The 15930-nt window shown below is 46.6% G+C and overlaps 1 protein-coding gene across 14 annotated transcripts in view; it reads right to left on the bottom strand.

Annotated features, from left to right (window-relative positions):
• The window catches only part of C13H2orf42 (chromosome 13 C2orf42 homolog), a 44996-nt gene extending 29551 nt beyond the window's left edge, over window positions 1-15445 (bottom strand). For 5 of the 14 annotated variants that reach the window (XR_012422241.1, XR_012422244.1, XM_045369147.3 and 2 more), the window contains exons 1-4: window positions 15360-15445; window positions 7250-7518; window positions 5742-6576; window positions 4055-4165 (exon numbers count right to left, since the gene is read on the bottom strand). Coding sequence is in view for 9 of the 14 variants with exons in the window: in XM_045369147.3 (XP_045225082.1) it covers window positions 4055-4165; window positions 5742-6564 (934 nt within the window). In the remaining 5 variants the exon portion in view is untranslated. Of the gene's footprint in view, window positions 1-4054; window positions 4166-5741; window positions 6577-7249; window positions 7519-14983 lie in introns of all 14 variants that reach the window. The other 9 variants (XR_012422242.1, XR_012422243.1, XM_065526997.2 and 6 more) reach the window with 5 other exon arrangements.
• Between the last annotated feature and the right edge of the window lie 485 nt (window positions 15446-15930).

Genomic DNA, 15930 nt, shown 5'->3' with positions numbered 1-15930 from the left:
CCTGCCTCAGCCTCCTAAGTAGCTGGGACTACAGGCGCCCGCCACCATGCCCGGCTAATTTTTTGTATTTTTAGTAGAGACAGGGTTTCACCGTGTTAGCCAGGATGGTCTCGGTCTCCTGACCTCGTGATCCACCCGCCTCGGCCTCCCAAAGTGCTGGGATTACAGGCGTGAGCCACTGCGCCCTGCCGAAATTCAAGTTTAACTGAGTATTCTATACTTTATCTGGCTACCCAAGTGATCTGAGCATTTTCTTTATTACAATTTATTTTTTATTTTTATTTTTTAGAGATGAGGTCTTGCTATGTTGCCCAGGCTGGAATGCAGTGGCTATTCGCAGGTCCAATCACAGTGGGCTAGAGCCTTGAGCTCCTGGGCTCAAGGGATCCTCCTGCCTCAGTTTCCTGAGTAGCTGGGACTACAGGCATGCCCCACTGCACCCAGACTATACTCATTTTTATGCCTGCCTGATATTCCATGGTAAAGTGGCTTTACCATGGTTCATTTAACTATCCCCAGTGGTTAACCCTTAGTTGTTTCTAATTTTTTAATACTCTAAATAATCATAAAATCAATATCTCCAGACAAAATGTTTTTCCTATACCAATAATTATTTCCTTAAAAAAGATTATTTAGAAGTGGGGCCGGGCATGGTGGCTCACACCTGTAATCCCAGCACTTTGGGAGGCCAAGACAGGTGGATCACCTGAAGTCAGGAGTTCGAGACCAGTCTGGCCAACATAATGAAACCTCATCTCTAAAAATACAAAAATTAGCTGGGCATGGTAGCAAGCACCTATAATCCCAGCTACTGAGGAGACCGAGGCAGGAGAATCACTTGAACCCGGGAGGTGGAGGTTGCAGTGAGCTGAGATTGCGCCATCACACTCCAGCCTGGGTGACAAGAGCCAAACTCCATCTCAAAAAAAAAAAAAAACAGCCAAGCATGGTGGCACACGCCTGTAATCCCACCTACTTGGGAGGCTAAGGCAGGAGAATTGCTTGAACCCAGGAGGCGGAGGATGCAGTGAGCCGAGATCACATCATTGCACGATCCAGAGCAAGACTCCGTTTCCAAAAAAACGGGCAAAGACTAATAAGTAAACATTTAACAACAATTTCTGCTCTATATTCCTGCCAGAACTGCCTCTCTAAAATGCACAAATGACCATGTCACTTTGTTTCTCCATCTTTCTTCAACTTCCCAGCGCCAAAACTCTTATGCATGACCACCTGATCCATCCCTAGCAATACTCCCTATAGGTAGGACCATTTTAAGGATCTTAACAGACAAGCTATATACCAATGATTATAGCAATGTGCACTACACTAGCCATGCCAGAGAGCCTGGATTTTACTTTTGCCTGTGGTCTTATCATTTTAAAAAACTTTGCCAGCTGGGCATGGTGGCTCACATTGTAATTCCAACACTTTGGGAGGCTAGGGCAGGAGGATCACTTGAGGTCAGGAGTTTGAGACCAGCCTGGTCAACCAGTGAAACCCTGTCTCTACAAAAAACAAACCAAAAACTTAGCCGGGCATGGTATCTTGTGCCTGTAGTTCCAGCTACTTGGGAGGCTGAGGCAGGAGGATCTCTTGAGCCTAGGAGGTCCAGGCTGCAGTGAGCATGCCCCTGCACTCCAGCTTGGGCAACAGAGTGAGAACTCATCTCCTAAAAAACAAACAGCCCAGACGTGGTGGTTCACGCCTGTAATCCCAGCACTTTGGGAGGCCGAGGTGGACAGATCACAAGGTCAGGAGATCGAGACCATCCTGGCTAACACGGTGAAACCCCATCTCTACTAAAAATACAAAAAATTAGCTGGGCATGGTGGCAGGCCCCTATAGTCCCAGCTACTCGCAAGGCTGAGGCAGGAGAATAGCGTGAACCCAGGAGGCGGAGCTTGCAGTGAGCCGAGATGTGCCACTGCACTACAGCCTGGGCAACAGAGTGAGACTATGTCTCAAAAGAAAAAAACAAACAAACAAAAAAACACGTGAAACTTTGCTAATTTGGTAGCAAAAGGTATCTTGTTTTAATTTTGCATTTCTAAAATGTTTGCACTTTTCTGTTTACTAGTAAGTTTGGAGTTTGGTCCACAGGTAGGGACCAAGTAATATTTTCATTTTGTTTAGACTCTAGGTCTCTTGATGCTTACCTACTAGGATACTTCACCATTTTCATATTGATTTATCAGAGTCCTTAACTGACACTAGTATTAAGCATTTGAATTTAAAAATGTGGCCTGGCCGGGCATGGTGGCTCACGCCTATAATCCCAGCACTTTGGGAGGCCAATGCGGGTGGATCACCTGAGATCAGGAGTTCAAGACCAGTCTGGCCAACAGGGTGAAACCCCATCTCTACTAAAAATACAAAAATTAGCCGGGCATGGTGGTGGGCGCCTGTAATCCCAGCTACTCGAGAGGCTGAGGCAGGAGAATTGCTTGAACCTGGGCAGTGGAGGTTGCAGTGAGCCGAGATCACATCAGTGCACTCCAGCCTTGGCAACAGAGCGAGACTCCATCTCTCAATAAATAAATAAATAAATAAGGCTGGGTGCAGTGGCTCGCACCTGTAATCCCAGCACTTTGGGAAGCCAAAGCGGATGGATCACCTGAGGTCAGGAGTTCGAGACCAGCCTGACTAAGATGGTGAAACCCCATCTCTACTAAAAATACAAAAATTAACTGGATATGCACCTGTAGTCCCAGCTACTCAGGAGGCTGATATGCGAATTGCTTGAACCCGGGAGGAAGAGGTTGCAGTGAGCCAAGATCGCACCACTGCATTCCAGCCTGGGCGACAGAGCAAGACTCCGTCCCATAAAAAAAAAAAAAAAAAGGGCCGGGCGCGGTGGCTCAAGCCTGTAATCCCAGTACTTTGGGAGGCCGAGACGGGTGGATCACGAGGTCAGGAGATCGAGACCATCCTGGCGAACACCGTGAAACCCTGTCTCTACTAAAAAATACAAAAAACTAGCCGGGCGAGGTGGCGGGCGCCTGTAGTCCCAGCTACTCGGGAGGCTGAGGCAGGAGAATGGCGTAAACCTGGAAGGCGGAGCTTGCAGTGAGCTGAGATCCGGCCACTGTACTCCAGCCCGGGCTACAGAGCGAGACTCCGTCTCAAAAAAAAAAAAAAAAAAAGATAAAAAGGAAAAAATGTGTGTGTGGGTGTGTATATGTGTGTGTTTCTCCATATACTGAAAATGAGGACAATAAACTATATTTCTAAATTAGTATGGGGAATATAACCACTGTCACAAATTTTTTTTTTTTTTTTTTTTTGAGACAGAGTCTCGCTCTGTCGCCCAGGCTGGAGTGCAGTGGTGCAATCTCCGCTCTCTGCAAGCTCCACTGCCTCCCGAGTTAACGCCATTCTCCTGCCTCAGCCTCCCTAGAAGCTGGGACTACAGGCACCTACCACCACGCCCGGCTAATTTTTTTTGTATTTTCAGTAGAGACGGGGTTTCACCGTGTTCACCAGGATGGTCTCGATCTCCTGACCTCATGATCTGCCCACCTCGGCCTCCCAAAGTGCTGGGATTACAGGCGTGAGCCACCGTGCCCGGCCTGTCACAAAAATTTTTTAAACACTCTATGGATGAAAACTTCATAATACTATCCTAAGGCAGATTAAGGTATAAGATTAATCTGTTTAAGGGATGTACACACATATACAGTAAAAGCAGAATTTGGTTGGATCTTATTTTTGGCTAAGGGATCAAACTTTCAGCTTAACTTGAAAAAGAATCATCAATGGAGAGTAAAACGTTTCTCAGGAAAAAATCCGTAAGAACAAAAACATATTTCTTGGCCAGGTGTGGTAGCTCACACCTATAATTCCAGCACTCTGGGAGGCCAAGATGGGAGAATCACTTAAGGCCTGGAGTTTGAGGCCAGCCTGGGCAACATGGTAAGACCCCTGTCTCTTTAATAAAAATAAAATAAAATATAATATTTTCTTATAATTGTTGAGGTTCAGTAAAAGACATAAAACATAGTAAAACAATCTCTAAAGACGATACCACCAAACCAACCAACCAGACTCTTACCAGATACTTCATCCTTTCTCCTCTTCTTTGACTTAGAGGCAGTAGACTCACAAGCTGATACTGTTGATTCTGAATGGCAACCTAACTGGGGTACAATAATCTCTTTAAGACCTAAAAAATAGAAGATTTCTGAATTGTTAATCCTATCCAAGGGTAAGTATGAGTATGGGCCTCTATCTAGCAAAAAGTTAATTTCTTTTTAAAAATCCCCCAAACGAATTATCCCAGTGTGGGCAACATAGGCAGACCCCATCTCTACAAAAAATAAAAAATTAGCACATCTGTGGTCCCAGTTACTTGAGAGGCTGAAGTGGGAGGATCACTTGAGCCCAGGAGGGTCAAGGCTGTAATGAGCCGTGATTACGTCACTGCATGCCAGCCTAGGTGACAGAGCCAGGCCTTGTTTCAAAAAACGAACCAAAAACAAAAACCAAAAAAAATTATGGAGTGATTGCTTGCTTTAAAATAAGTTCCTTGGGCCGGGTGTGGTGGCTCACGTCTGTAATCCCAGCACTTTGGGAGGCCAAGGTGGGTGGATCACCTGAGGTCAGGAGTTCAAGACCAGCCTGGCCAACATGGTGAAACCCCATCTCTAATAAAAATACAAAAATTAGCTGGGCATGGTGGCACATGCCTGTAGTCCCAGCTACTCAGGAGACTGAGGCAGGAGAATTGCTTGAACCCAGGAGGTGGAGATTGTAGTGAGCCGAGATTATGCCATTGCACTCCAGCCTGGGTGACAGAGTGAGACTCCATCTCAATAAATAAATAAATACATACATAAATAAATTCCTTTAGACTGGGCACAATGGCTTACGCCTGTAATCCCAGCACTTTGGGAGGCTGAGGCAGGCAGATCACCCGACGCCAGGAGTTTGAGACCAGAGTGGCCAACAGGGAGAAACCCCGTCTCTACTAAAAATACAAAAATTGGTCAGGCATGGTGGCAGGTGCCTGTAATCCCAGCTACTTGGGAGGCTGAGGCATGAGGATTCCTTGAACCCGGGATGCAGAGGTTGCAGTGAGCCAAGGTTGTGCTGCTGCACTCCAGCCTGGGCAATGGAGCAGATTCTGTCTAAAAAAAAAAACATTTTTTTTTGTTCATTCTTTGTTATAATTAACACAGGGCATCTGTGGAAGAGTAAACAGCAAACTAACTTTGCTAGATTGTCTCAGTAAAAAATGATCAAGTCTCTTCATCATTAATTTCAACCAACCAACCAACCTTTATGCAAGTATGCCGACTGGGACTGAAAGAAGGAATGCAACCAGGCACGGTGGCTCACACCTGTAATCCCAGCACTTTGGGAGGTTGAGGCAGGAGGACTGCTTCAGCCCAGGAGTTCAAGACCAGCCTGGGCAACAAAGTAAGACCCCCATCTCTGCAAAAAATTTTAAAAATTAGCCAGGCATGGTGGCACGTGCCTGTGGTCCTAGCTATCTGCAGGGACTGAGATGGGAGGATCTCGAGCCTGGGAGGTCAAGGCTGCTGTGAACTGTGATCATGCCACTGCACTCTAGCCTGGGTAACAAAGTGAGACCCTGTCTCAAAAAAAAAAGAAGGGACACTTTTAATTATCTAGCAACTGTTTCTGAAGGTTGCTAAGACAATCTCCAAATGTATCAATGGAACTCTTTCATTGCAATTTTAGAAAAACATAATAACCAGGTCAACCATACCACCTACCGCTGGAATCAAAATTTAGGAAGTCTGAGAATTCCTGAGCCAATGTCTCGTCACTGGCAAAGGCACAGATGCAAGCAAAGAAATGAATGCATCTCTGGGCTACCTCATCCTTGGAGGCATTTGACTTGTGCGATTTCAGAGTCTGACAGGAGCAGAAGAAACGGCGCTCAGGCAAGCTTTTGGCACTGATTTTCTGCACAAAAGATGTATGCAAATACCCCAAACTGTGCTTCTGGCTTGCCTTGCATTTCACCACCAAGATGTTTTTAGTAATTCTCTGCACCAGAGGACCTGTGGGTTCCGTGGCCAACTGCCAGATGGTCTGTTTGGTTTCCGGGGAGGCCTGCATTGCATTCAGGACCGAGCTCTTCAGGGTCAGAGGGGTGGCCTCTGCCTGGCAGTTCACCGCCAGCTTGATGTGCTGGCACTGGTTTTCCACAACGCCTTGAGTGGCAGCTTTCAGGCATGAGGGGACATAACACCGTCCAGAGCTCAGCTGAGTGATGATTGTCCCATCCACTGTCTGGATTGTTGTCTCTGAAACCCCGAGCTCCACAAAGCATCGGTAATCAGGGCCCCGGTCTCTTTGCCGCACTGAGTAGACCTGAAGATCAGAGCCTGTAATGATTTTGACAGCTTCAACACTAGGCTGCTTGCGTGCACCGTAGCGGAATATGGTTCCACATGTCTTGTTCTTACAGCTCAGTCCCCGGGTTCCATTGTATGTGCCACATCGGGGACACTTTCTGATTCCCCTCAATGTGGCCTTCCCCAAATCAGATAAGAAAGCTGGGACTTTAGTCCTCAGAGAATTTGGTTCCATTTTTCACAGGCCCTACAAAAGATAATATACCCAATAGCATGAGTATACCTTCACACGCAAAAGTTAAAGTCACTTGTAATATTTAGTACAGAAAGCAAAATATAAAAAAGCTATCCACTATTTTTTTTTTTTTTTGAGACGGAGTCTCGCTCTGTCACCCACGTTGGAGTGCTGCGGCGCAATCTCGGCTCACTGCAGCCTCCACCTCCTGGGTTCAACCGATTCTCCTGCCTCAGCCTCCTGAATAGCTGGGACTACAGGCGCCCGCCACCACGCCCAGCTAATTTTTGTATTTTTAGTAGACACGGGATTTGACCATGTTGGCCAGGCTGGCCTCAAACTCCTGACCTTGTGATCAACCTGCCTAGGCTTCCCAAAGTGCTGGGATTACAGGCGTGAGCCACCGCACCCGGCTGCTATCCACTATTTTTAAACTGTACCACAAAACAACATAAATTTAAACCTACAAACAAAATGAAAGTAAAGGAAACTGCCTTTCATACCTATTTTTTAAAATCCTAATAATCAAAGCATTTCTCCAGGTTTAACTCTGTTTTATATAACAATGGAGGTTAGTTAACCCAATCTTTACATCTCAGATGTTTAACTTCAGCAAAAACTAGAGAACATGAAAGATGAGTTTTTTCCCTTCCATCATTTCCCACAAAACCCAGCCCAATCCTACCTGTACCAGCTGCCAAGGCATCTGGAAAACAGTGTAACCTGAATTAATAAGACCTAAAAGGTGATTCATTCGTTTCTAATAATCAGGCGAAAACACGATCATTTGCAGACTAACGATAAATGCTTAACCCAAAGTCTTCTGAAGTTTGAGCTGTATGGTGTAACAATGCAGACATTCTGCCTCCTCTTTCTTCACCAGCCAATGGCAAGGCTTCTGCCCAATGTTCCGCAAATAAGATTCCCACTTCCCTAAGTGAAGATCTTGATAGTCTGCAAGTAAAACAAGAAAAAATATCAAAGTTATACAAAGACAGGATGATTCTTTCCTTGGAAATCAAACAGAATAGGAATCAAAGTCTTTCACAATTACTTGAGAAGTATTTGACAGAAATTATTATGGGAATGGTTAAGTGTTTTGTACTTCCAACTGTAAGAAGGTAAAAAGGTGCTAATGTCATTACAAAGGGGGTTGTCAAGAACACTTTAGAGGCCTGACATGGTGGCTCACTCCTGTAATACCAGAGATTTGGGAGGCTGAGGTGGAGGATACTTGAGCCCAGGAGTTCAAGACCAGCCTGGACAACATAGTGAGATCTCATTTCTATAAAAAAAATTTAAAAATTAGCTGGGCATGGTGGTGTGCACCTGTAGTTCCAGCTATGTTGGAGGCAGAAGTGGGAGGATCACCTGAGTCCAGGAGAGCAAGGCTGCACATTGTGCCATTATACCCCAGCCTTGGCGACAGAGCAGGACCCCATCTCTTTTTTTTTTTTTTTTGAGACAGAGTCTCAATCTGCTCACCCAGGCTGGAGTGCAGGGCGCAATCTCGGCTCACTGCAACCTCCACCTCCCAGATTCAAGTGATTCTCCTGCCTCAGCCTCCCCAGTAGCTGGGACTACAGGCACATGCCACCACACCTGGCTAATTTTTTGTATTTTTAGTAGAGACGAGGTTTCACTGTGTTTCGATCTCCTGACCTCGTGATCTGCCCGCCTCAGACTCCCAAAGTGCTGGGATTACAGGCGTGAGCCACAGCACCTGGCCGACCCCATCTCTTTAAAAAAAAAAAACAAAACACCTAGAGCCATGTTATATAATTGGTCAATCACTCATCCTTCCTAATAGTAATACATCACATTTTTAGAGTGCTTTATGTTTTTTTCTGCTCTGTTACCCAGGCTGGAGTGCAGTGGTGCAATCACGGCTCACTGCAGACTCAACCTCCTGGGCTCAAGCGATCTGCTTGCCTCAGCCTCCCAAGTAGCTGAACCTGTAGGTAGGTATTGCCATGCCTGGCTAATTTTTAAAAAATTTTTTGGTAGAGACAGGGGTCTCACTTTGTTGCCCAGACTGGTCTCAAACTCCTGGCCTCAAACGCTCCTCCTGCCTTGTCCTCTTAAAGTGTTGGGATTACAGGTGTGAGCCACTGTGCCCAGCCTCACAAAGCTTCATTTACTCAGTAAAAATTACAGTCGGGGACGAGTTTATAGCACCAGTGAAAACGTGGACATTTTAAAACTATTCTTATTTGTACTTTCCAATTTGTTAATCAGTGGACTATAGAAGATGTAGAGAGAAAAAAAATTTTTTTGAGACAGAGTCTTGCTCTGTCACCCAGGATGGAGTGCAGTGATGTGATCTCGACTCACTGCAACCTCTGCCTCCCGGGCTCAAGCAATTCTCTGGTTAATTTTTGTATTTTTAGTAGAGATGCAGTTTTACCATGTTGGCCAGGCTAGTTTCAAACTCCTGCCCTCCAGTGATCTGCCCGCCTTTGCCTCCCAAAGTGCTGGGATTACAGGTTTGAACCACTGTGCCTGGCCCTATTCTTTTTTTTTTTTTTTGAGACAGAGTCTCACTCTGTTGTCAAAGATGGAGTAGGATGGCCAGGCACAGTGGCTCAAGCCTGTAATCCCAGCACTTTGGGAAGCCGAGACGGGTGGATCACGGGGTCAGGAGATCGAGACCATCCTGGCTAACACGGTGAAACCCCGTGTCTACTAAAAAATACAAAAAACTAGCCGGGCGAGGTGGCGGGCGCCTGTAGTCCCAGCTACTTGGGAGGCTGAGGCAGGAGAATGGCGTAAATCTGGGAGGCGGAGCTTGCAGTGAGCTGAGATCCGGCCACTGCACTCCAGCCTGGGCAACAGAGCGAGACTCCGTCTCAAAAAAAAAAAAAAAAAAGATGGAGTAGGCTCACTGCAGCCTTGACCTTCCAAGGTCAAGCAATCCTCCTGCCTCGGCCTCTCAAATAGCTGAGACCACAGGTTCGTGCCACTACAATCAGCTAATTATTAATTTTTTACAGAGATGGGGTCTCACTATGTTGCCCAGGCTGGCTTTGAACTCCTGGGCTCAAGCAATCCTCCTGCCTCGGCCTCTAAAGTCTGGGACTACAGGTGTGAGCCACTATGCCCAGTGGTCTCTATTCTTCTTAAAAAATGTTTTAGGCTGGGCGCAGTGGCTCATGCCTGTAATCCCACAACTTTGGGAGGCTGAGGCAGGTGGAACACCTGAGGTCAGGAGTTCCAGACTAGCCTGGCTAACATGGTAAAACCCCGTCTCTACTAATAATACAAAAAAAAAAAAAATTATCTGGGCGTGGTGGTGCACCACGTCTGTAATCTCAGCTACTCCAGAGGCTGAGGCAGGGGAATCGCCTGAACCTGGGAGGCAGAGATTGCAGTGAGCTGAGATCATGCTGTTGCACTCCAGCGCGGGCGACAAGAGTGAAACTCCGTCTCACAAAAAAAGTTTTAAAAAGAAGACTAGGCACAGTGGCTCACACCTGTAATTGCCAACACTTTGGGAGGCCGAGGCAGGAGGGATACTTGAGGCCAGGAGTTCGAGACCAGTGTAGCCAATATGATGAAACCCTGTGTCTACTAAAAATACAAAAATTAGGCAGGCATGGTGGCACTTGTCTATAACCCCAGCTACTCAGGGGGCTGAGGCATGAGAATTGCTTGAATGCAGGAGGCAGAGGTTGCAGTGAGCCAAGATTGCACCACTGCACTCCAGCCTGGGCAAAAGAGTGAGACTTTGTCACACACACACACACACACACACACACACACACACACACAATTTAAAGAAAATAAGTGCTTTGTGAAATAAGATGCATGGCACGGTTTCTCCACCTTGGCACTGCTGACATTTAGGGCTGGATAATTCTTTGTTGCGGGGGCTATCCTATGCATTGTAGAATGTTTAACAGTATCCCTGGGTTTCTACCCACTAGATCCCAGTAGCAAGTCCCATCCCTAATTGTAAAAAAAAAGAAAAAAGAAAAATAAAAAGTCTCCAGATAATGCAAAATGTCTCCTGGAGGCAAAACTGCCCCAGTTAAAAGCCACTGATGTAGAGTCATTAGCCTGTTCACACAGCATTCCTTCCCAGCTCAATGAACTTCTTTAGTAGGTATTCTCATTCAGTCCCACAGGGATTCTTAGAATATTGTTCCAAAGTCAAAACACGAAGGATCAGTTTGCTCTTAACCATGAATTATCTCTGTGACCAAGTCCTTTAACTTCTGGGCTTCAGGATTTTTTCATTTGCAAAATGACATGACATATGTATATATGTGTGTATGTGTATATATATGTATGTATATGTATATATATACACACACATATACACACACACAATTTATAATATATGAAAGAGCTTAAAAAATTAATTTAAAAATTATGTTGCTAATGATGATTTAACATATCATCAAAGTGGAAAAAAAGTCTGTCGTTAAGGGAGGAGGTGGTGTGCCAGCTGTTGGTGCTGTAGCTTTAGCATAGGAATAGCTGTAGCATCAACATAGGAATTCCACTCTTTTATCTTTTCTTTTCCTTTTTTTCGCTCTTGTTGCCCAGGCTGGAGTGCAATGAAGCGATCTCAGCTCACTGCAACCTCCGCCTCCAGGGTTCAAGTGATTCTCCTGCCCCAGCCTCCCAAGTAGCTGGGATTACAGGCACGGGCCACCATGCCCAGCTAACTTTTTTGTATTTTTAGTAGCAACAGGGTTTCACCATGTTGTCCAGGCTGGTGTCAAACTCCTGATCTCAAGTGATCCACCTGCCTCAGCCTCTCAAAGTGCTGGGATTACAGGAGTGAGCCACCGCGCCCAGTCTTTTCTTTTACTTTTTGATTATGCCCTTCAGAGGGCGATTTGTGATTATCTTTAACATTATATATGCATATTTCTTTCTTAAAAATGCTTTCAATTTTGGAATAATTTTAGAAAATTTATTTCAGGCCGGGCGCGGTGGCTCAAGCCTGTAATCCCAGCACTTTGGGAGGCCGAGACAGGCGGATCACGAGGTCAGGAGATCGAGACCATCCTGGCTAACGCGGTGAAACCCTGTTTCTACTAAAAAATACAAAAAACTAGCTGGACGAGGTGGCGGGCGCCTGTACTCCCAGCTACTCGGGAGGCTGAGGCAGGAGAATGGCGTGAACCCGGGAGGCGGAGCTTGCAGTGAGCCGAGATTGCACCACTGCACTCCAGCCTGGGCAACAGAGCGAGACTCCATCTCAAAAAAAGAAAAAAAAAAAAGAAAATTTATTTCAACACATTTATTACATTTTAGCTTTTTTTAAAAATTGAGACAGAGTCTCACTTTGTCACCCAGGCTGGAGTGCAGTGGCATGATCTTGGCTCACTGCAACCTCCGCCTCCCAGGTTCAAGCAGTTCTCCTGCCTCAGCCTCCCGATTAGCTGGGACTACAGGGGTGTGCCAACACACCTGGCTAATTTTTGTATTTTCAGTAGAGATGGGGTTTCACCATGTTGGCCAGGCTGGTCTCGAACTCCTGACCTCAGATGATCCACCCGCGCTAGCCTCCCAAAGCTCTGGGATTACAGGCATGAGCCACCGTGCCTGGCTAAATTTTAGCTTTTATGGGAAAGCTAAAGACAGTACACAGACTTCCTACCTACCCTTCACACAGATTCCCCAAATGTTAACATCTCACATAACTGTGGGGCATTTGTCAAAAATAAGGTCTTAACATTGGTACACTATTAACTCTACTACAGGCTTTATTCAGATTTTACCAGTTGTCCACTAATGCTCCTTTTTATTTTATTTATTTATTTTTTGAAAGAGTCTTGCTCTGTCGCCCAGGCTGGAATGCAGTGGCGTGATCTTGGCTCACTGCAACCTCCGCCTCCCAGGTTCAAGCAATTCTCCTGCCTCAGCCTTCTAAGTAGCTGGAATTACGGGCATCCATCACCAAGCCTTGTTAATTTTTTTGTATTTTCAGTTGAGACAGGATTTCGCCATGTTGGCCAGGCTGGTCTTGAACTCCTGACCTCAAGTGATCTGCTTGTCTCGGCCTCCCGAAGTGCTGGGATTACAGGCATGAGCCACCATGCCCGGCCTCAATCTCCCTTTTAAAAAAGAAGAAACCTTTTAGAATAATTTTAGATCTTCAGAAGAGTGGCAGATAGAACACAGTTCCCAAACACCCCTCACCCAATTTCCCGATGTTAACATCATATATTAACATGGGACATTTGTCAAAACCAAAGAACCAACATTGCCACATTATTATTAACTAAACTCTAGACTTTGTCCCTTTTTTCTGTTTCTGGATCCAATCCAAGATACCGCATGTCTCCTTAGTCTCCTCGAGGCCATGAGTTTGTCTTTCTTTTTCCTAATCTTGATAGTTTTGAAGAGTCCAATATTTTATAAAATGTCCCTCAATTTGGGCTTGTCTGGTATCTTCCTTGCGTATTTGGAATCAGTATATTTTGATCTGATATTCTGACCCAGCAATTACACTAAGAATTTATTTTACAGATTCCCATGTGTGTGAAATGAGGGAAATTGGCCGGGCGCGGTGGCTCAAGCCTGTAATCCCAGCACTTTGGGAGGCCGAGACGGGTGGATCACGAGGTCAGGAGATCGAGACCATCCTGGCTAACACGGTGAAACCCCGTCTCTACTAAAAAATACAAAAAACTAGCCGGGTGAGGTTGCGGGCGCCTGTAGTCCCAGCTACTCGGGAGGCTGAGGCAGGAGAATGGTCTAAACCCGGGAGGCGGAGCTTGCAGTGAGCTGAGATCCGGCCACTGCACCCCAGCCTGGGCGACAGAGCAAGACTCTGTCTCAAAAAAAAAAAAAAAAAGAGGGAAATTATAAGGCAACTCAATGAAGCATCTTTGTAGCAGCAAAATATAAGAAACAACCTGATGTCCCTCAAGAAGATACTGGTGTAATTAATTATGGTATACCTATATAATGGAATACTTTCCAGAAAATAAAATATTTTTACAGCTATTTTTAAAAAAATGGCATGGCCTAGCACAGTGGCTCACGTCTGTAATCCCAGCACTTTGGGAGCCGAGGCGGGCAGATCACCCAAGGTCGGGAGTTCCCGACCAGCCTGACCAACATGGATAAACCCTGTCTCTACTAAAACTACAATATTAGCCGGGCGTGGAGGAGGGCGCCTGTAATCTCAGCTACTCCGGAGGCTGAGGCAGGAGGATCGCTTGAACCTGGGAGGCAGACGTTGCGATAAGCCAAGATTGTGCCATTGCACTCCAGCCTGGGCAACAGAGAGAAACTCTATCTCAAAAAAAAAAAGGCCGGGCGCGGTGGCTCAAGCCTGTAATCCCGGCACTTTGGGAGGCCGAGACGGGCGGATCACGAGGTCAGGAGATCGAGACCATCCTGGCTGACACGGTGAAACCCCGTCTCTACTAAAAAAAAAATACAAAAACTTAGCCGGGCGAGGTGGCGGGCGCCTGTAGTCCCAGCTACTCGGGAGGCTGAGGCAGGAGAATGGCGTAAACCCGGGAGGCGGAGCTTGCAGTGAGCTGAGATCCGGCCAGTGCACTCCAGCCTGGGCGACAGAGCGAGACTCCGTCTCAAAAAAAAAAAAAAAAAAAAAAAAAAAAAAAAAAAAAATGGCCTGAGTAGCTGGATGTAGTGGCTCACGCCTGTAATCCCAGCACTTTGGGAGGCTGAGGCAGGAGGATCACTGAGCTCAGGAGTTCAAGACCAGCCTGGGCAACATAGTGAGACCCTGTCTCTTAAAAAAAAAAAAGATACAGTGTGGAGTGAAAAAAGTGCAGCACTTTGTAATATGCTATTCTTGGTTTTACTCTTCCTTTTAAAAGAAAAAAAAAAAAACGACCAGAGACACACATATGTAGCTATCTATACACACACACATTCAATGTCTGTTGCCTCAGAAGAAATGACATGGGATTTGGGAACTAGAAGTTAGGAGGAAGACTTACATTTCACTGTTTGGCAGTATTTGAATTTTAAAACATGTACTAGTATTACTTCCTAGAGACTCTATATCGAAAGCATATACTAACAATTAACACAACTTGTAAAGAACTTGTATTTGAAACCTGAAAGATCTCCTGGGTAGTCTCTTCTCGGCAAGTTTACAAATCAGCCTCGTTGGCGGGAGTGTTAAGGGACTGGTGTTGGAAGCATTAACCCGCGGTGGGTTTCCATCCAACCACTACCCAGACCTAAATGTTTGGTGGATGCTGTTTCATGCTTGTGAGGCACAGTTAGGGGAAGAGAACGAATGATCATCACGGATAAATAATAAAACTAGCTGAGTACACTGCGTGTTAAACCCTTTCTATGCATTTACTCGTGTACTGCCCACACGACCCTGTGAGGTAGATACTATGTTACCCATCTTAGAGATGAGGAAACTGTTACTCAGATTTGACGGAAGTGTCACAGCCAGCAGGTAACTCACAAACGTGGGTTTGTAGTCTGCTGGATGGCTTGCCAAACCACAACTGGGAGGCTGGGGCACATCAGCCCTGAACGGCCTCGGAACAGCGGAGGAAGGCCGTCGGGGCCCTGCAGTCACGGAGCGGCCGCCCGACCTCCTGGACGCTCACCTCACGGCCGGCTTCCGGGATGGGCCTGCGGCGACACACACATAGCCCCTGGGACCTGCTTCCCGGCATCCTCCCCGCGCGAGCGCTCACTTCCGGTCCCAAGTAGGCCCAGGCAGAAGCATCACCTCGCCGGCAGCTGCTCCTTGGACTTGCTCTCCGCTGGGAACCCCAGCTCTACACCCCTGCCCCACCGCAGCCCCGGTCCTCGCTCCAACACGACCCCCTTACCTGCCCTGCGCCCCCCCACGAGTCCCGGGGCACTTCGCTGACGACCGCCCTCACCTCTTCTCTCTTCGCCTGCCGCGGCCTTTTACAAACGGGGCCAAATTGTTCTCTGTAACGACAATCGTTATTGGTCAGAGCCGCCCACGAGCGGCAAGTAGCCGCCCACTCGAGCTCGCGTTGTCTTATGGGAGTTGTAGTTTTCTCCTTCAGAGACCGCTGAGACTCTAGGGGAATGCGGTGGTAGAACCTACGCCGACCTAGCGGCTGTAAAACTCAGGCTCTGCCTTGGGGCTCGAGTGATTCTGGCAGATCTTACTGCTGACACAGTTCCAGTGCTGGTCTTGACTCTTTCTGGCCTGAGAGAGTCCTATTTCTGAATAGACTTTCGCTGATAATCGATGCGAAAATGGCCTGAGTTGCCGGACGTGGTGGCTCACGCTTGTAATCCTAGCCCTTTGGGAAGCCTGGGAGACAGAGCAGGATTCTGTCTCAAAGAAGAAGAAGAAGAAAAAAGTAAATAGTCATCAGTACTTTAGTTTAGTGGGCAGGACAGGTTTTAAATAAACGACTACAT

Source organism: Macaca fascicularis, chromosome 13, assembly GCF_037993035.2.
Source record: "Macaca fascicularis isolate 582-1 chromosome 13, T2T-MFA8v1.1".
NCBI lineage: Eukaryota > Metazoa > Chordata > Mammalia > Primates > Cercopithecidae > Macaca > Macaca fascicularis.
The sequence above is the reverse complement of the archived record's forward strand: the minus strand, read 5'-3'. Positions and strand labels throughout refer to the sequence as shown.